Raw genomic sequence first — 23223 nt, forward strand, 5'->3', positions numbered from 1 at the left:
AAATCATAGGTTTTAATGTTATTGATTTGGGAACAATTCTGCGATTTCAAGTTTACTAAAAGTTGTTTAGAATTTTTTAGAATCCACATTTGATTAACACCACTTTTGGCATATGTAGTCGCACAGTAAGTTTGAAGTTTATACTTCACAGCTGTTAATATTTTCGTAAGGAGCAAAGATAGGGGGTTGGTAGAGCACTTACTGGATCCAGCAATGTATTTGTGTTTGTAAGGGGTTTTATGTAGTTTAGGAATCCAGTATAGGTAAGGTAACTCATATTCATTCGACCCATTGACTGGGATATTAAATGTGTCTAAAACTGAAGCATGGTTTTGAAGAATTTCATGTTTCGAAAAGGCAGTTGGAGTATAAGTACGATTACCAAAAGTGGAATTAATACCAAGTTCGCTGAAAATACAGTTGTAATAATGAGCCTTAGAAACAAAGACAATGTTGACACTAGCTTTGTCAGCTGGAACCAAAACATATTCCTCATGTAACCAATCTAATTTTTTTATCACTTCTGGTTTACTAAACACAGAAGGATAGATGGTACGTACTTTTGTTTTCATATGTCGAATGCAGGATTTTGATATTCCTCTTATGCTTTTAACCCATTCTGACAATGTATCAAGTTCTTCATTCTCATATTTAGCCCATCGTCTGGCATAATCTTCGACAGAATTCATAATAGAGATGAAGTTCTGTCGCCAATTAAAAGACCGAGGTTCTCTGTATTTAGGACCTTTTAGAATAAGTGATTTTAGGTCCTCATTTTTAACTACATCAACATCACCAGTAATGACATGTCCAGCTGGACTATAGTTGAAAGAAGATGAAGAACAAGAACACATTGGTGGATTACGTATAAGATGGTCTATATCTAGGCACTACAAAGTTTGTTTATAATTAATGCAATAGTGGAAGTATAGGTGTAGGAAATACAGGGTGTAGACTTGAACTTGAAATAAGTTGGAGTACACGACTGAACCCCTTTATGGCGAGGAATGTTGCTCATGTTGACGGCATCTATTCCTTTGTTTGTAAATTTGAGCTTAAGGAACTGACGGCATGCTTTGGATGGAATATCATCCATGGTCCGTGCTGGTTTATAGAGCCTGTGGTAGGCAACATCCATAATCATAGAGTTCAGTCTATATTCAGGTGTTGAAAGATCCAAGTATAGACTAGCCATAGCTTCTTCAAATAACGTATGTAAAACCCTCAATGGAATAGAGTAAAGTTTTGTACGAATATGATGTGGACCCAATTGTCTGTTGACGTGAGGCAAAAGTGAACTTGATACATTGTCAGAATGGGTTAAAAGCATAAGAGGAATATTAAAATCCCGCATTAGACATATTAAGATAAATCATGTACACACACATTTTGAATTGTACATATATATTTATTTATTTCATTTATTCCGTTTATTTATCTTTAATATTTAGAAAAATTGGAAATATTGACATTCGGATTTTATTTATGTGTTTAAATTAACCGAAAGCAAACAAGTAGTCTTAGTAGATTAAAAACAGGTTATACACTAGTCTTGTGATCACTTAATTCGGTGTAAAAAAACAACAACAACACAATGTTGACAGGTGGAGTTGAGAATTTGAAGTCGTTGTCGAAGTTAAAGTAAACCTTAAAGAAATAATACGAGAAAGAATGTAAAAAATGTAATAGTTATCAATCCTCTCACAATCCTCTTGGATATTTTTTACTTCTGTGAAATTAAAATGAATAAAAAAAAAAACCAACAAAAAAAATATAAAAAAAAAAAAATACACCAAACAACCCCCCCCCCCCCGAAAAAAACCCCAAACCAACTACTTGTTATAAAATAACACAGATATTAGATAAATACATGTACATGTAGTTATTTATTTAACTGATGATCAAACTGGTAGGGGTACAGTACAATAGTATTTTTAATTTATCATATTTATGTGGATAAATTATCTATGGGGTCAAAAGTGGTGGGGGCAATAGTTTCTCTGAAGAATATTTATTGCATCTATGTTATGTCAAGTTGAAATAAATATATGGGATTGAAGTTTAAAAACATCGAATTCAGTCTATTAACATTTATGCAAATTATTTTTCTACTGTTGAGATGGAATCACCGCCGCGGTGGTCTAGAGGTTAGAGCGTTCGCCCCGCATGCAGAAGGCCGGGGTTCGAATTCCAGCTGCGAGAGACCTAAGTCGTTCAAACAGGCAGTGACAGTTCCATCGCCAAACGCGTGAATGTCACGGGTCCTCGGAGATTACCATAAAAACGGATGTCCCTTGTCACAGTAGGTGTGGAACGCTAAAGAACCTGAAATGGTCAGAGGAGTTACCTCCCGTTACTTGTTTATGTATTAATACTTAATTATTGTAACTATTGTAATTAATTGCTCAACTGACAATAGAAATTAGCAAGTAACATTAATAAATGATATCAAGTTAGATGATAAGCATTTTCTTGTCTAAAGAGGGCCAGTTTGTCGTAATTTTATCATACAATAGTTGGAAACTTTACTATATTGAAGAAAGTGGAGTATATACGACGTTACATCCAAAGGGTTTAGAGATATGTTAAGTGCCATTGTCTATGACTGAAAATCCAGTGCACCCTGTTCTAGTTTACATAAGAATCGTCACTTTAGATTCTAGAAATAGACTGTTTAAGTATATCTAGGTAATATACATGTACTGTGGTAGTATAGCCATTTGGTAAGGGTACAGTTGCAAGGGATAGGCAACTGGTTGAAAGTAACTGGCTAACAGTAAGACACCAGGCAGGTGTCGCACTATCGTATATTTTGCTTAATAAAACCTTCAGTAAACTCAGTAATCTGAGCACGGACCTACTGACAGCTAAGATCCGACACGCTACAAACCCTCACTGCTTAAAGGCCGTAAGCGCCGAGTAAAGGTCTAAATTTGAAGCTCTTCACCGGTCTTGGTGACGTCTCCATATGAGTGAAAAATTCTCGAGAGAGAGACGTTAAACAAGATAAAATCAATCAATCAATCGAGATTGGATCAATTGTATGAGGACCCTACAGGAGCGAATTCATAGATTACAGTGACTTTCACATTGTGAGTAGGTCTAAGAATAGTTCGGCTTGTTTTTAGCTATATTCCAACATTATCATGTAGGTGTGCAGATTATTTTAATTATGCCTACTTTATGTAATGCCTTCACTGAAAAATTATATCGTTAGATTAAAAGTTACAACTTCGTGTTAGGTGTACCAGAGAGAAAAAAAAACTAGAAGCCAGTTTGCAGACGAACTACTGAACTTGTGAATTTCCTTTGATTAAAACGTATTTCAATTGTCAGTATTTGTATGAGAAAAAGTGCAGTTTTAGTTTACTTTAGTTTAAATAATACAATAAAGTAGGCCTACAGTGAATATCGAGGCCTCCATTCTCAACTCCTCCTGAAATCCCGATGAATTAGAGTCACTGATTCCCGGTGGATCTAAATAAATTTCTAGGAGACAAGGTCGAGTGACAAAGGAGATGGACCCCCTCCAGTCTATATTCGGTGAGTTTTCTGCATACAGTTTCTTCTCCTTTTGCTTTCGAACAAGTCTTCCTGTACATCTCTTTCACATTCTCAACTGTTTAACCCCCCTTTTTTTCCTTTTCGAGTTAACAGCCTCGGTTGACTTCAGAATATAAAAGTTCTCTGTCCGCTTCATTAACATTTACAGTAGCCATTATTGTTTACATGTCCAGACGACCATTGTTGAATTATGGGATAAGTTATCCACTGGTTAAATGTACTTAACTGTTGGTAAGTAAGCGCTAAGGCTAAACTCACTTTGAGCAACAGCATTTTGATCAGTGGATAGTAAATTTCATTAGTGGCTAGCTTATCCAGTGGTTAAATTTAACTAGTGGTTAGCTTATCCAGTGGTTAAATTTAACTAGTGGTTAGCTTATCCAGTGGTTAAATTTAACTAGTGGTTAGCTTATCCAGTGGTTAAATTTAACCAAGGTTTTAAGCAAACCAGTCCTGTCCGTCTGTCTGTAAACTTTTACATTTTTGACTTCTTCTCCAGAACCACTGGACCAATTTCAACCAAAAGTGGCCAAAAGCATCCTTGCGTGAAGGGTTTTCAAGTTTGTACAAACGAAGGGCCATGTCCTTTTCAAAGGGGAGATAATCACAAAAATGCAAAAATAGGGTGGGGTCATTTAAAAATCTTCTTCTCAAGAACTACTGGGCCAGAAAAGCTGATATTTACATGAAAGCTTTCTGACATAGTGCAGATTCAAATTTGTTAAAATCATGGCCCACGGGTGTAGGATGGGGCCACAATAGGGGATCAAAATTTTACATACAAATATATAGGAACGATCTTTAAAAATCTTCTTCTCAAGAACCACTGAGCCAGAAAAGCTGATATTTACATGAAAGCTTTCTAACATAGTGCAGATTTAAGTTTGTTCAAATAATGGTCCCCGGGGGTAGGATGGGGCCACAAAGAGGGATAAAAGTTTAACATACAAATATATAGGGAAAATCTTTAAAATTCTTTTTTTCAAGAACCATTGATCCAGAAACGCTTCTTTTTACATGAAAGCTTTCTGACATAGTGTAGATTCAAGTTTGTTCAAATCTTGGTCCCCGGGTGTAGGATGGGACCACAAGGGGGGGGGGGGGTCAAACGTTTACATACAAATATATAGGGAAAATCATGAAAAATCTTCTCAAGAACCACTGAGCCTGAAAAGCTGATATTTACATGAGAGCTTTCTGACATAGTGCAGATTCAAGTTTGTTCAAATCATGGCCCCGTGGGTAAGATGGGGCCATAAGGGGGATCAAAGTTTTGCATACAAATATATAGGGAATATCTTTAAAAATCTTCTTTTCAAGAACCACTGAGCCAGAAAAGCTGATTTTTACATGGAAGCTTTTTGACATAGTGCATATTCAAGTTTGTTCAAATCATGGCTACCGGGGTAGGATGGGGCCACAATAGAGGGTCAAAATTTTACATACAAATATAAGGAAAATCTTTAAAAATCTTCTTCTTAAGAGCCATAGGCCCAAAGAAGTTGACATTTACATGAAAGCTTTCTGACATAGTGTAGATGCAAGCTTACAAATATCATAGCCTCCAGGGGTAGGTTGGGGCCATAATAGGGACTAAGGTTTTATATGCAAATATATATGGAAAGTCTTCAGATATGGGCCAAGGTGACTCAGGTAAGCGATGTGGCCCATGGGCCTCTTGTTTCTTTACTTGTATGTACACAAAACATTAATGGTAAAACACGATACTAACTCTAATACAACGCTATCATATGCCAAATAATGGTATATCAAGCATTTGCAACATTTGCTGTTTCATGATAAAATACATTAATTTTTCATCCCCTAGGAGGTGGAAGTGAGCATAGGCACCTGAACGGTGGATATATATAGCGTGTTAGATCTTATGTACCCCCCCCCACCCCACCCATTCCAATGAAAGAAAAATATATACATATGTCACATATTAAATGAATTGAATGTCAAAATCTTGTTAGAGTATCAGTGACGTGTTGAACAACCTCACTGTTATATTCATGACCCAGGTGATCTCTGGCGGGTGTGAGCGATTGCCCCTGGAATATTTCGCCCACATGCGTTGGTACTCCAGAAGAGTAGAGGAAGCCTCTCTCTCTCTCTCTCTCTCTCTCTCTCTCTCTCTCTCTCGTAGAGTAAATTAAAATAATTCGCATATTCGCATATAAATCAAAATGTTCGCATATAGATATCAAGATTATCGAATACAAATCAAGATTTCCACACATGAATAACAAGAGCATTAAATCAAAAGTTCAACGTCTGACAAAAAAAATCTAAATTCACATAGTTTTCACGAGACCACACACACACACACACACACACACACACACACACACACACACACACACACATATATATATATATATATAACACTCTGTATACCTTTTCTACTGTTTATTCACAAATGAAAGTGAACATTAAAACGTTAAAATGTAATATTATTTGGAGGTTTTTAACTCTCACTTCAACTCTCCGTGGTTATTAATATTATTCATTTATAAAGCGCAAAACTACATATACTTTCTATACGCTGGTTGTTGTTGTTTTTCCACGAGAGCGTGATCGATGCCGGATGACAGAAACGTACGGGAGTTTTTAAACACCCCCCTTCCACATAATTATTTGAATTTAGATTTTTATCCCACATCGATCTTTTGATCCCGCCCCTAACCGACCGCCTCCAGGCTGGTAATAAGTTTCGATTTGGTAAATAAGCCATAAGTGCTCATATGTGTACACTGTACCAAATTAATCTCGTAGCCTTTTTTTCCAAAAATATGGAAAGGTTTGAATTTATGATTAAATAATTTTTCACTTCCATGACGACCTCCCCCCCATCCCCGACAAAAAATCGATTGTAAAAGCTTAAATTTTTGATAGTTTTAAAAAGATTTTTGTTATTTCATTATGGATTTCAGAAAGTGGATGAGAAAAAGAAAATATCACAAAGGGAAAGGCTTGAATTCTATAGATATATTAACTCCAGAAATGCCGAGAACTAAGGCTAGCATTGTAGAATGAAACCAAAACTATTAATCAGACTGAATATAAACAAACATCAGAAGTGGTGAGAAAGTACAGAGCAAAACGGGCTAAATGTGAGAGAAAGAAACACAGAGAAAATATAGAAATTCATTAAGACATACAACTAGCCATGCGGTATATATCCTAGAAAAAACCAAAACTGATTTTTTTTTTTACTGTGTTCAAATTTCTCAGAGGTCATTCATAAGAATTGCAAGCCTTATTTCATGGGATGGTTACCTGTAAAATGCGAAATGAAATCGAAATGAAACGAAACCTACCGAAAAGGTTACCCTTATTTCATACGACATGCCTGCTGTTGTAGGCACGGTAAAATAAATACAGTACGTATACTTTGGAGTATTTCTAAGAATTCATAATTTTTATGAATGTACACAATGCACGTACAAAGATTTATTTTGAATTTTTAAACATTGAATCATGTATGTGCTTTAGTTATGATATTATAGCTTGGAGATAATGAATTTGTTTAAAATGTGACGTTGCTTTCGATTCGTGATTATATTTTGCCACAATTTATGACGTTATAAGCGTAACGTAAAGTGACACCAGTACTGTGCGCTTAGTGTATATCTATCTATCTATCTATCTATCTATCTTACCTAGATGGTCGAGCGGTCGAGCGCGCTGGTTACATGCTGCTAGGAGATTTGGTTCCGCAGGTCATGAGTTCAACCCCGGGTAGGGGCGGAAGTGGGTATCCAAATAAAGGAAAATTGTCTGTGCTTTATATATATATATATATATATATATATATACTCGTACCCAGAGAGATTCTATTTTAACTATGCATTAAGAATAAAAAATTTATAAAAGATAATAATAAGAAAAAAATATCAACAACAACAAAAACTATGTAAATGAATGAACAATATAAGAATAAAATAAGAAATGAACAAAAATTTGAGAGAAAAATAATGTAAATAACAAGTTTGAATAAGTAGACAAAGTGGACCAACTCCAACCCCCCAACCCCCCAAAAAAACCCAAAAAACAAACACCCCCCCCCCCCCAAACAAAATTATTCTTAATGCATAGTTAAAATAGAATCTCTCTGGGTACGAGTTAGCTTTACTATTTGTCAACGTAATATGGTTAACTCGTTCCACTTGAGATTAATTAAGTATATTTTTATTACTTCGTACATTTTGGATCAGCTCTTTGGACAAATAAGGCATGTCCTAATACGCAAGTTCTGAGTTACACAAAAATTATTTCCCTTTGTCGAACTCTTTCGCATTTTATGACGTATGGTGGGTACACAATGTATACATTATATCGTAGACTGGCATTGTACATAACAATTACGTACGATTAATGTAATAAAAGCGTAACTTTTGTTTATATCAATCACTGGTATTTATATTCTGGCCATATCAAGCATAATCTGTTTGAATAAGATCATCAAATTGGCTATTAAATCATTATTCGTTTCCTCTTCTACATGAGTGACGCTTTTATCAAAGAAAGATGGCAATTAACAATATTTGTTTGAGCCATTTTGTTATCCAATACTCATAAACTCACTAAAGTTGCCTTTCACCTGAGATAGGATGGTCTCAGAAACTCTGGATATCATCTTTTAAGAAATAATACAACGATAGTAATTAGCAAATGTACCCACTGTCATCATATTTTACGTCATAATTTACGGAAGAGTTCGACAAAGGGAAATAACTCTTGCGGAATTCGGAACTTCCGTATTCGCTCCGCTTTTAACATTGATTGGCAAGCCTAAAAACCAAAAAACATGTAGTCTGTGTTGTAAATACGTTTGTAGATTAGTGGATGTATTTATATATAGTTTTTGTTATCATTCTCTGTTGATATTGGCCACATTATGTAATTCTTTTCGTTTGTTCTGAGGAAGGGACGGGTCGTCCCGAAAATTTGACAATTTGGTTGTTCATGTCGTTGGTCATTTTAGTGCTTTGTATATTTTTTTGTATTTGACCTTGTATCCATGTTGTATCCGACACTTTTAGGTATCGGATGTTGTTGGAACTTAGTGCTTTTATATATATATATATATATATATATATATATATATATATATATTATGGCAATCATTATTTTTCGCTGTTCACCATATCCGAATCATCAATGGTACGGCCTACCTAATATTGTTTTGAACTTAATCAGTCCATATCATTATCTTCCCACCATTTTACTCCATAATCACATTGTTTTGTAAGTTTTCCCTCTAAATTTATCTGATTTCTGTAATTTTCAAGAATAATTCTATTTTCATCCCGACCCGACCATGGTACAAACTCTCTAAACCATAGTCAGTAAACACGCTTTACAACGAAACCACCACCATTTTTGTCACTCAGTACAACAGTGTATCACTCTTGTCATCAATGTAGTTTATCGATACTTGTCGTTTTTGCGTGTTATTTGTTTATGTAATATATGTCTCTTGATAAAGACGCGAGTTGCGTCGAAAATTCGAGTTTCAAATAACCAACAGTGTCGTGGCCTTTTCAGTGCTTTTATATATATATATATATATATATATATATATATATATATATATATAGTGCTTATCCAATTCATCTAATCGGGAATTCTTTTCATTCATTTGGGATAGAAAGAGATATTTGGCATTGTGTGCAGAGCCACGTCAGTTATTGTAGACATGCCAAGAGGGGTTTGCTAAAATGCAGAACGGAAAACCGAACGGAACGGAAATCTAAATAGTTATAAATCCTATATTTTCTTAGATGTAATACGATGTACATGTAGCCTAGATAGTGTCTTTATTTATACATAGAATAACATCAATGCACATGAACTCATATTAATGGGGATATCATAAATACTGAAATATTCAAATTCAATTATTAAAATTTATTTTTGAGGTCAACAGTTGAATTGGTTATCAAATAAATTAATGCTGGCATTAACGCCAATAATTCAACTGAAGCGATGCCTACTTACAATTATTAGTCTTAATCGTATTAAAGGGATATCTATTTCATGCATCTTCGTAAGCCAAGGATTTACCATCCGCTCCGCTTCTCTTGTGGAGAAGCGGTCCTTGGCTCGCGAAGATGAGATGATACATATGCAATATGATTTTCTATACCGCAGTAGTCACTAGAAAGTACATCTAATAATCATAAGAATACCTATACATTCAGTAATTAGTGCGTGCTATATAATTCAAAACGTTTTGATATTTCCATGTACATTGAATTGATATATTTGCTAACCTAGCGACGATGCAATGATAAGAAAATAGGTGCATTTTGTGTAAACAACGAACAGTGTGCTAGTATCGGGTACCTGCAAAGTGCGAAACGAAATCAAAACGAAACGAAATCTAACGAAACGAAACGAAATCTACCGAAACGAAACGAAACCCACCGAAACGAAACGAAACAGATTGTATAAACGAACTCTTTCAAATATAATAATTAAAATTGGTATCTTAGGCCCCTGTGAAAGTTACCACATATAAATAAAAGTCGCCTCCCCTTTGATGTAGGCTTTTGGCTTGACTGATACAAAGTTTTAAAAGTTGGAAGGGGGCGAGTAAGCACAAAGTACATATCCGAAGTTGATTAAATATCATGTGCAATTAGTTTCGGATCCATACATTTCAGAACGGAGGGTTACAGTCTCACAGGTCAGAGGTCTGGGGAAGCACACTAAACGAGGGATGGGTCGCCGGCGTTGGATCCGCCTTTGGGCATAAATACATGTTTCAGTATTTTTTTTTTTTGCTCTAAAGACAAATATATATATGTATACGTGTGGATATTGTGTATTTGTATGTAGTATATCAAACGGTGGATTCTGAGTATATCCTCCCGTTTTCTTTGTAATTTCTGCTTCCCTTGTTCATAAATAAATAAATATTTATTCGACATATATACATACATACAAACATACATAAATACCAAGGATACCTCATGAAAGCTCGAGAGCTTATTTCCAATGGGGTCCTTTTTGATGCACGGATGTTTGCGCTAGGGGGTCATTTATGTGGGAGGAAACCGGAGTACCCGGAGAAAACCCACGTGTCCGAGCGGGCGACCGCCATACCCTCTCACATAAAACCACTGCCGATCACGGGGATCGAACTCGGGTTGCACCGGTGAGAAAAGAGAGCGCTACCTCTGCGCTACCGGAGGTAGTGCTACCCGGGCACTCATAAGCCTTTTGATTTTACAAAATGCTGACCTTCTGATATTATTGCATTTAAAAAATCCGTTTTCCGTCCCGTTTTCAATTCCCCGTCTTAGCAACACCCCAAATGTATAGCGTTATCTTTAGACTCACTACATATCAATATTATTTTAAAAAATCAATATATGCACCCATGGGTGCATAAGCCGAGTTGCATGGGATATATTGTAAAGTCAGGAATGATGTGGCATATTCATAATTGTGAAGAACTAATTTCAGTTTTAAACTTTTCGAGTTACTGTCCAGAAACCATATTTGTCTGAAGTTTTCAATCTATTTTTAGTCACTGTGGCCTTGACCTTTGACCTTTTTTCTCCAAAATCAATAGGGGCCTTGCTTTGCGGGTATCCAACGATATATCCAAGTTTCATTTGATTCAAATTAAAACTTTTCAAGTTATCCTCCGGAAACCAAATTTTTTTAAAATTCTAAATCTATTTTCGGTCACTGTGACCTTGACTTTTGACCAATTTTCTCCAAAACCAATAAGGGTCTTCCTTATCTGGTACATAACAACATATTTAAGTATCATTTGATTCGGATTTAAACTAGTTTAAAGTTATCATCCGGAAACCAAATATTTCTGAAATTTTCATCCTATATTCGGTCACTGTGACCTTGACCTTTGACCTTTTTTTCCAATATCAATAGGGCTTTTCCTTACCTGGTACCCAACAATATATCAAAATTTCATTTGATTCGGATTTAAGCTTTTTGAGTTATCCGGAAACCAAATTTTTCTGAAATTTTCATCCTATATTCGGTCACTGTGACCCTGACCTTTGTTCACCAAAATCAATAAGGGCCTTCCTTACCTAGTATCCAACAATATATCAAAGTTTCATTTGATTCGGATTTAAATTTTCTGAGTTATCATCCGAAACCAAATTTTTCTGAAATTTTCATTCTATTTTCGGTCACTCTGACCTTAACCTTTGACCATTTTTCTCCAAAATCAAGAGGGGTCTTCCTTACCTGGTACCCAACAATATATCAAAGTTTCATTTGAATAAATGGTAAGCTTTTTGAGTTATCATCCGGAAACCAATTGTTGACGCCCAACCGCCCGCCCGCCCGCATCACCAAACCAATAGCCGAGTTCAATTTCGTTGCAACTCGGTTAATAATACATGTACATATATATATCTTACCGAATTGCATTCATATACTATTTAATTTTTTCCATAATTGAAAGCACTCGCACTTCAGCAGTTAGAGATGGAATAAGAGGTTAAGAACTCTTCCTGCTTTCAACTTTCTCAGGCACCAGCTTTTTCAAACAATGTATTCATGCCCAAAGGCGGATCCAACGCTGGAGACCTCACCCCTCGTTTAGAGTGTTTCCCCAGACCTCTGAGACTGTAATCCTTCCGTTCTGAAATTTATGGATCCGAAACTTATTGCACATGGTATTTAATCAACTTCGGATATGTACTTTTTGCTTACTCACCCCCTCCCCTTTTCCAACTTTTAAAACTTTGTATCAGTCAAGCCGAAAGCCTACATCAAAGGGGAGGCGACTTTTATTTATATGTGGTAATTTCACGGGGACCTAAGATACCAATTTTAACTAGTGGGTATTGTTTTTTTTTACAAAAACAACAAAACAACAACAAACCAACAGATGTCTCCCCTTCAAAGTTTAATTGTCTAATAACCGGGGCAACAATAATGAGTGCAAGCGTAAGAGGCAATAACAACGGCTTGCATCAAAATCAATGGGTCAAGGTAAACAATTTTGGTACAGTACATCTTGTCTTAAATTTGCCTTCCATGTTGTAAGTTTGAAAACCTAATGTCAAAGGGTTCTTAGGTTATGGTCTGGACTATACTTTGACATAAAAGAGTGACCTTGACAATGTAAGTAGGTCAAGGTCAAAAATGTTGGTGATGTGCAACCCCTCCTCAATATTGCCTTTCCATATTACAAGTTTGCAGGCTTGATGTCAAACAAAAATCTTAGTTATAAAATCATCTTTTTTAAACATGACATTGAATGAAGAAGTGGGTCAAGGTCAAACATTTTGGTACAGTACATATTGTCTTAATGCCTGCTTTCCATGTTGTAAGTTTGAAATCCTAATGTCATAGGGTTCTCAGGTTATAGTCTTGACTATACTTTAATGTAAAAGAGTGACCTTGAATGAAGAAATGGGCCAAGGTCAAAAATTTTGGTACAGTACATCTTGTCTTAATATCTGCTTTCTAAGTTGTAAGTTTGAAATTCTAATGTCAAATAGTTCTCAGGTTATAGTCTTGATGTAAAAGAGTGACCTTGACACTGTAAGTGGATGAAGGTAAAAAATGTTTGTGGTGTGCACCCCTCTTCCATATAACCTCTCCATATTCCAAGTTTAAAGTTTTAATGTCAAACGGTTGTCAAGTCAGCTTTTGGCCTGGACTATATTTTGACATAAAAAATGACCTTGACTTTATAAATGGGTGGAATTCCCCCTTTCCCTTCTCATATTCTAAGTTTGAAGTCTTAATGTCAAAGGGTTCTAAAGTTATGGTCTATTCATGTTTTTCTTAATTTGACCTTGAATGAAGAAAGGGGTCAAGGTAAAAAATTTTGATGCATTGCACCTTGTATCTATGTTCTCTTGCCACGTTCCAAGTTTGAAATCGTAATGTCAAAGGGTTCTCAGCTATTGGTCTGGACTATATGTGGACGTAAAAGATTGACCTTGACTTTATAAGTGGGTCAAGGTCAAAAGTTTTGGGGGCGCCCCCCCCCCCCCCCCTCCTCTCTGTACCATCTCCTTATGTTCCAAGTTTGAAGTCTTAAAGTTAAAGGGTTCTCTAGTTAGGGCCTGGGCAAAATTTGGTTGAAGAAGAAGAAAAATGACAAAAACAATATGTCTCCCCTTTGAAGGGGAGAGATAATTCTGATGATTAAAAGAGTTTGTTGATACAATCTGTTTCGTTTCGTTTCATTATCCTTCCCCCATAATTCAGAATTCTATAATCTGTTTTATATATTGTAATTTTCGTTATGATAAAACAGTGGTACCTTAAAGATGATATCACATTCTCTGTAATTCGCAAGAAATATATATAATTTCTGCTTTCCTTGTTTATAAGTAGTCTTTCGATTTTACAATGTAATAAAATATGACTGTTTTCATGCATATTTTTTTTATTTTCGTTCCGTTTCGTTTTTCGTTCCACGTTTTAGCAACATCCCCTAGAGTTGAGCGATATGTCACGAACAGCGTGTAGATTTAACAGTATACGCATTACAGAGGGTCACGTAAGTAGGAGTGTGTTTTGCTTGCCATCAATGTGCACCGAATGTGGGTTGCTCGCCATCAATTTAATGAAATATTGGACTGCAAGCAGTGTCATATATATATATATATATATATATATATATATATATATGCGAAAGATGCGATCTGCAACGCGATTTTGTTTTTCTTTGTAAGCCTTGAAAATGAATTGAGAAATGAGAATTGAAATGTCTTATTTTTCAAACTTTGGAACAACTCATAAATGTTCGAGATATGTTTTTACCTATACATTTTACGCAGAACTGATTACATTCTGTTTTATTTAAATTGTCCGTTGATATTTCCTCCGAAACGTAGCATGCTACATGTACTAATTTTAAAAAGTAAAATTTCGTACTTTACTTTATGAAAAAGAATATTTTAAATGCATAAGTCATTTTTCATTGTCATAATAAAGCAATTGCTCTAATCCTAAGATGAATGCAAATGACGATTTGATTGGTACATCTCTCGAGAATTTATGCGATCGGCAAACGGCGTAATAAGCGAACGTAGAACCCACCAGAATGAAAGGCACGCGATTGTACAACGATAAGAACAATTTATTGTCAAAACAACAGAATGCTTGTTAATGAATGTTGTTACACAATCGTCGGTAAACACGTGGTTTCCACGTGCGAACTGGAGTTGTGGCTGGTAATTGTTATAATTTTGTTCAGGGTCGACATGCGGCTGTGACGTACACTACATGTATTGTCTTGAGCCTTTTTCACTCACTATCGTATCACCTTTAGTTCACTATAAACCCCCTCCCCCTTGCATTTGTCTTTAATCGGGCTTTGGGGGAATATAGATCAGGCACGTAGAGTCAGGGAAAGGCGTGTCACTTTTGAAAGTGATCAATATTTGTTATTTTCATATGGAAATAAGATATATTAGGAGACGGACACCCCGGATATTTTTATAGTAATAGTATATCAGAAGACGGAACCTTGGGGATAATTTTAAAGCGGATTTAGGTTACGAAGTCTTCAAATTTCTTCTCCCCCCTTTTCCTTAGAGTTGAGGATTTAAAATTTTGGACAATGTAGCTATTATTTGTCAGAAATCATTGTGCATCGGAGCATGTATTAGAAGACCCAAATACAATGATGATGATAGTACACAAAGGAAGGGATATATTGGTTTCATGCCAAGTATAAATGTTAATTTGCCATGATTAGTCACGGTACATCTACATGCAGTTAGGACAGGTTCAAATTTTATTTCAAATCATGGACCCGGAGTGTACGAGGGAGGGGGGGGGGGGCTTTGCTAGGGGATCAAAGTTTTACATGGTGATTTATGGAGAAAATTGTCTTCTCAAGGCCAACAGGGCCATGGCTAGTCATATCATTATTGAAATCTTGGTTTTAGGGGGATGCGATGAGGTCACACTAGGGAATAAAGATTTTACATGGCGATGTATTAGGAAAGTAATCTGTGTTATTGATACTTGCATTGTACTCATGCAAAATTAAATTTCATACGGTAAGTGAAATGAAATGCATCATTTGTGTCCGTTCCTGGACGTTTCTTGTTATTACATACTTTATTACGTATTTTAGTGTTATTTTCAATTAACATTGGTAGAGTTAGAACTCGCAGCCGAGTTAACGATCACGCCTATACAGACTGTCGTTAAGATATTATATTCCAATATGACAACTAAATGACAACTAAATGAGATAACAACTAAATGAGATGACAACTAAATGAGATGAAAACTGAATGAGATGACAACTAAATGAGATGACAACTAAATGAAATAAGAACTAAATGAGATAACAACTAAATGAGATGACAAGTAAATGAGATAACAACTAAATGAGCTGGCAACTAAATGAGATAACAACTAAATGAGACGACAACTAAATGAGATAACAACTAAATGAGATGACAACTAAATGAGATGACAACTAAATGAGATGACAAGTAAATGAGCTGGCATCTAAATGAGCTGACAATTAAATGAGCTGGCAATTAAATGAGATAACAATTAAATGAGATAACAACTAAATGAGATGACAACTAAATGAGATGACAACTAAATGAGATGACAACTAAATGAGATAAGAACTAAATGAGATAAGAACTAAATGAGATGACAACTAAATGAGCTGGCAACTAAATGAGATGACAACTAAATCAGATAACAACTAAATGAGATGACAACTGAATGAGATGACAACTAAATGAGATGACAACTGAATGAGATAACAACTAAATGAGATGACAACTAAATGAGATGACAACTAAATGAGATGACAGCTAAATGAGATGACAATTAAATGAGATCACAACTAAATGAGATCACAACTAAATGAAATTACAACTAAATGAGATGACAACTAAATGAAATGACAATTAAATGAGATGACAACTAAATGAGATGACAACTAAATGATATAACATCTGAATGAGATGACAACTAAATGAGATGACAACTAAATGAGATAACATCTGAATGAGATGACAACTAAATGAGATGACAACTAAAGGAGATAACAACTAAATGAGATGACAAGTAAATGAGCTGGCAAGTAAATGATATAACAATTAAATGAGATGACAAATGAGATGACAACTAAATGAGATAACAACTAAATGAGTTGACAACTAAATGAGATAACAAGTAAATTAGATGACAACTAAATGAGCTGACAACTGAATGAGATGACAACTAAATGAGATGACAACTAAATGAGATAACAACTAAATGAGATAACAACTAAATGAGATTACAACTAAATGAGATGACAGCTAAATGAGATGACAATTAAATGAGATGACAACTAAATGAAATGACAACTAAATGAGATGACAACTAAATGAGATGACAAGTAAATGAGATGACAACTAAATGAGATGACAACTAAAGGAGATAACAACTAAATGAGATGACAAGTAAATGAGCTGGCAAGTAAATGATATAACAATTAAATGAGATGACAAATGAGATGACAACTAAATGAGATAACAACTAAATGAGTTGACAACTAAATGAGATAACAAGTAAATTAGATGACAACTAAATGAGCTGACAACTGAATGAGATGACAACTAAATGAGATGACAACTAAATGAGATAACAACTAAATGAGATAACAACTAAATGAGATTACAACTAAATGAGATGACAGCTAAATGAGATGACAATTAAATGAGATGACAACTAAATGAAATGACAACTAAATGAGATGACAACTAAATGAGATGACAAGTAAATGAGATGACAAATAAATGAGATGACAACTAAATGAGATGACAGCTAAATGAGATGACAACTGAATGAGATGACAACTAAATGAGATAACAACTAAATGAACTGGCAACTAATTGAGATGACATCTAAATGAGCTGACAACTAAATGAGATGACAACTAAATGAGATGACAAGTAAATGAGATGACAAATAAATGAGATAACAACTAAATGAGATGACAGTTAAATGAGATGACAACTGAATGAGATGACAACTAAATGAGATAACAACTAAATGAGCTGGCAACTAATTGAGATGACAGCTAAATGAGATGACAATTAAATGAGATGACAACTAAATGAAATGACAACTAAATGAAATGACAACTAAATGAGATGACAAGTAAATGAGATGACAAATAAATGAGATAACAACTAAATGAGATGACAGCTAAATGAGATGACAACTGAATGAGATGACAACTAAATGAGATAACAACTAAATGAGCTGGCAACTAATTGAGATGACAACTAAATGAGATGACAACTAACTGGCGATCGGTAATCATGATGTTTTTCATTACAAATGTGCACAAAAAGGTCTTTTTTTGCCAAAGACGACTCATCTCCTCCTCCCTCCCTGTGTTACGACAATATCGAATTTCAAGTAGTAACGGATAACGTGCAGGGGCCAAACGCTCTTTAGGTAGCTCTCCCCTCATGTGACTTATCAATATTAATGGGTTGAAAGTTGTGAAACTGTATTAAATTCAACTCTATATAATTTGATTTAATTGATAACCAAAGAAAATGTGTATGTTGCCACCTTTGTGAAGATGTCCGACATACAAAAACAGAAGTATAGGTCAACATCAGAAAATCACATTTTTTTCGTGAATCAGAATGACAGAAATAAAACAGAACTTAATAAAGTGACAAATGTTTAATGTCAATAGTTTAGAAAAACGGCTAATTTATAATTATATACGAATTAATTGTAGATATTAAAGAAATCATTGTATAATAGACATATAGTAGAGGAAATACCAGTATAGGAGTTATTGCCCTTGACAGAATTTTTTTGCATTATAAATAATTGATTACCTATGGAAATATAAGCTTTTTCACCATCCATAAGTTAGCAGATTTTTTATTTGATTCAAGGAATAAAATTCCTCTGAAAGATATATTTTTACCATGCACAAAATTTGTATTGTAGAGAAATATATACAGGCTTATTCACAAGTTTTAAAATAGCAAATGATTCATTGACAAAGAAACCAGTTTTATTACGGCAGGTAACTCCGTCAGTATGAGAGTGATTTTAATTTTGTATTCCTTATAGGAGTTATGAGATTGGTCAATGTTCTTTATCTTCACCTTTACATTATCATTTGATACATGTGTAAGTGGTGGTTTTCTTATTTAAAATTATATACTTGTATAATTATGTATTATATAAACATAGAATGTTACTGAATAAGAGTTTTAGTATTAGCATATACATGTATACTTGATTTTTCAGATTATATACATTGTACACAATTATGTTTTTATCTACAATTATGATATTTCAATTCAGTATATTTTTTCTTTAATTTATGCAACCTTTATATTTTCCCTTTCAGTTATACCTATATAAAATACCGGTAGACCTCCTTGCCAATTATTTTTAACCCTTTTTATCTCACACGTGCTGAAAGCGCAAGTGAGCTTTTCGGATCACTTTTTGTCCGGCGTCCGCCTGTACTATTACGGCCTAGATAAGCTTCAGTACTCATTTGAAAACGTTAGAAATTGAAAACCCCGCCATATATAGAGGCTGCCATGATGTGGAACTCTTTTGTATTCAAGACCACAAAAATCAATAATTTTGACGTCATACCGTCTGTTCCGGTTTTGATGAGATAAGGTCATCACAATGCATGTGGTAGATTATACGAATAAAAAGGTGGATGCCTTCCTGTTAAGCTGTTAAATGCACTAATGCGTAGGAGAGATGTGAAAAGTTTTTTTCTCTCGAAATTTCTGACCCAAGTCGTCTGAAAAGAAAAGACTATGTAGACTGTGGATCCGTCATTTGCGTAATGACAAGTTGAGGTTCGAGATATTTATATGAAGAAACGTGTATCGTCTGACTGGTCTGCGACTCGACTGAACGTCTTCTTTTCTCGATTTCTTATTGCGAAAGAACGGGCTCAAATCTATACAATTTCAAACTTAACTGTTCGCGACTTGTCATGTTTACAGTTTTACTGATGAAATAAACCGGAACCGACGGTTTGACGTCATAAATTAAACTTTAATGGCCGCTCTCTTAGTGGCGGGTAATTTAAAATAAATGCTAGATTGATATTGTCAAAATATCAAAATAGTATGACAAATGTTTATCATATTATTAATCCTAGTATAATTTATTATGTATTGGGAGGTGGGGGTTGCCTTCCCCTTTAATGGTTGTATCCACAGGTAAAAAGTGTTTGTTTTCAAATAAACGTACAGATCACTCTTTTAGAAGAAGAAAATTAAGCATATAGCTATATATTAAAAGAAATCCGCCTTAACAACAGGTATCTCTGTGTTAATATACTAATTTGATTGGCTATTTTGTCAGTTTTTCCAAATCTGCAATCCTCAGATTATTTCGCTACGAGCTACGCGATAATGTGCGAGTGTTTTAATCATATAATCACGGCCATGGCAATGTGAACGGAGATAATAGCGTAGTTTGCGACGACGGACTTTTAACTTCAATTGAAATTTAAACTTGACAGCCAGTGGGTATATTTTAGTTTGTTATTGTTTACACCGGATGTTCCATGTGTAACTCAGTGTTAGAGGAACACACTGGTTTTGACTACGGATAACTCCGTTCACCTGATCAAGATATACATCGTAGAGCTCACGGCGTGTGTGACCGGTCGAAAGGGGATGCTTACTCCTCCTAGGCACCTGATCCCACCTCTAGTATATCCAGGAGGTCTGTGTTTGCCCAACTTATTATTTTGTATTCCTTATAGGAGATATAAGATTGATCACTGTTCGTTATTTTCATCTTACCCATACACGCAGAAGATAGTACTATGTTTAGGTTAACTCGGCCTCCAAAAGACAAATCCAAACTAAGATTTAGTTTTACTCTGCATTGACTATGAAATCATCTCACTGTTTGCAATTATATTATGAAATGTGACAATAACGAACAGTGATCAAAGTCCTATAAGGAATACAGAATTGAGCAAACACGGATCCCTCAGGCCTGGACACACCAGAGGTGGAGTTAGGTGCTTAGGAGGAGTAAACATCCCCTGTAACATCCGCCATTGCCTCCAATGTCTTGACCAGGTAAACGGAATACTCCATAGTCAAAATCAGTGTGTCAAGAACGGCCTAACAATCGGCAGGAAACACGTCAGAGGGTACTTGACTCAAGGATAGGTTGTATTGGTTAAATAAAGCATTACTATGACCATAGAATTTTCGAAATGCTGACTTTAAACGAGACAGTTGAAACCCATGTAACATCAAATTGTTTGTCAGTAGCCTGCCTCGATCTTAAAAACTGATCATACGCAGAACAAGCTCTTGCGTATCGAATCAGTTGAGAAATATAACATTATATAAAGGTGATCATGGAATATTGCTACATAAATATAAGAAAGTTGACAATGGAGAAGCTGAAATTATCCCGTTTGTCATAAAGTTGAGTTGTTAATTTGCCGTTAATATTTATTTTCAGTAAAATATTGAAGTACAAAGCAGATGTGGAGGACTGTGTGGTGCCTTTTATCTCGAGTTCACAGGGATATATCGAATCGACATAGGAATAAAAAGGATCATTGTTAATAGATAAAACGTCAGTGATATATCTAAATGTCGAGTTCTCACACAGGTAAACGCGTTATGGGCTATTCGGTTGTTATCGGAAATTCGGTTGAAAGTGGTTTTTGACTGGTAAATTATTTGTTCAAAATCATTGTGATTGACGTTTTTTAGGACTTGACAACCGGTTTGCGTTGTACCGTAAATATTAAAAGTCAAGAAAAATGCGCTGATGTATTCTATAATGGTGATGTAGAAGAATATGAAATTTACAAGTGTAGACTTTACCAATTTTGTTAGGCATTTTGGTCACAATTTTTATTGTAAGTAAATGCAGTCCGACATTTTCTGCAATTTATCAACCATTACTTACGGTCAACAATATAACATATGGTCAGTGTCCGTTGAAACAAATTTTGTCAATCTACAAGCAATAGTTGTGATTTTAATTCGTTATCGGAAATCCGGTTGATTGTTTTGAATGTTATTGGAAACTCCGGTTTTGGTTATCGGTAATTAGGTTGATGTTAATGTAGAGGATAGTAAGAATCACACGAATCACTCAGCATCGACCATTTAATGAGTTGTTTATGAAATAAAATTAGGTGGAAAAGACTTCTCTTCTAATAAAAAGTGCAATTTATTTGCCTTTTATGCTTTTATAAACAAGTTGTATGATGTCTTCATTGGGATTTGCTTCTTTTCTATGTATATTGATTAAAAATGACTACCGTAAATCTGGATATTTTTGCTGTCGATCAATTTTTAGCGTTTTCGCAAAAATATTTTTCTCAAAAATAATGTTTCACACGTTTTTTTAAAAATGTTTTTACATAAATTCGCAAAAATAAGAAACACAAAAATCAATACAGAGGATTTTTACTCAAATTCGAAAAAATAAATCGACGCAAAAAATATCCAGATTTACGGTATCAGATACATAAATACGTTGAGATCTGCATCTTTTATCTTATAACAGAGACAAACATATATAATACTCTGCTTGTGGTGACAAACATAATCAGGCTTCAATTGCAGTGTTATTCAAATAAGTGTGATTATTTGAATTAATGTACGTACAAGTATATCTAGTGTGAAATTCAAAGAATGCAATGAAAATGAGAAATGTGTCGAACGAGACAAATATCAAACAATCGGACAAAAACCAGCCTCATAGCATAATAACAAATGACCAGTGAATAAATGTCCCAAGTGCATAATAAAAAGCTTTCTTTGCATAACTATGGGACTAAATTGTATTGGCACCAAATTGCTTGTTACGCATGGTCGGAAAACATGTCCTCATCCGATAGAGAATGACTGTACCATCAAGTTAGGTTTTAATCACGACGGGGAAAGGGGCGTATATTCATCCCTGTCCACACATCTCAATTGAGTTTAATGTTAGTGCGTTTTAGTGCATGTGTCAGCCACTTTATTGTCTATGTAGAAATTCATATTGTTACATTTGATTTACATATGGATTTGTCTTTGGTAGGTAGTACATCAATGTTTAGTTCTTAGTAGGTTACTGTAACATATACATGCAAGGGCGGATCCAGAGGAGAGGAGCAGGGGGTCCGGACCGCCCCCCTCCCTTTTGCCCACCAAACAAATTTAGTTATCAATTTTAACGAGACTTTGAGTCAAACTGATATGAAAGGTGAACACTTACATGTAATTACATCATTCAAATTTATTAATACCAGTATAGCATTTAATTCTAGGATAAATAAGACGAAATACTGATATATATATATATATATATATATATATATATATATATATATATATAAAAGCACTGAAAAGGCCACGACACTGTTGGTTATTTAAAACTCAAATTTTCGACGCAACCCGCGTCTTTATCAAGAGACATAAATTACATAAACAAATAACACACAAAAACGACAAGTATCGATAAACTACATTGGTGAGAAGAGTGATACACTATTGTACTGAGTGATAAAAATGGTGGTGGTTACGTTGTAAAGCGTGTTTACTGACTATGGTTTAGAGAGTTTGTACCATGGTCGGGTCGGGATGAAAATAAAATTATTCTTGAAAAATTACAGAAATCAGAAAAATTTAGAGGGAAATCTTA

At 34.8% G+C, this 23223-nt stretch overlaps 1 protein-coding gene across 11 annotated transcripts in view; it reads left to right on the plus strand.

Moving 5' to 3' along the window:
* The first annotated feature begins 14011 nt into the window (after nucleotides 1-14011).
* Nucleotides 14012-23223, plus strand: part of LOC125666674 (equilibrative nucleobase transporter 1-like) — a 31470-nt gene continuing 22258 nt past the window's right edge. For 6 of the 11 annotated variants that reach the window (XR_008799295.1, XM_056151790.1, XM_056151801.1 and 3 more), the window contains exon 1: nucleotides 14012-14077. Coding sequence is in view for 5 of the 11 variants with exons in the window: in XM_056151790.1 (XP_056007765.1) it covers nucleotides 14027-14077 (51 nt within the window). In the remaining 6 variants the exon portion in view is untranslated. Of the gene's footprint in view, nucleotides 14078-17730; nucleotides 21193-23223 lie in introns of those variants that run through there. The other 5 variants (XM_056151794.1, XM_056151797.1, XM_056151793.1 and 2 more) reach the window with 4 other exon arrangements.

Source organism: Ostrea edulis, chromosome 10 (assembly GCF_947568905.1).
Source record: "Ostrea edulis chromosome 10, xbOstEdul1.1, whole genome shotgun sequence".
Taxonomy (NCBI): Eukaryota; Metazoa; Mollusca; class Bivalvia; order Ostreida; family Ostreidae; genus Ostrea; species Ostrea edulis.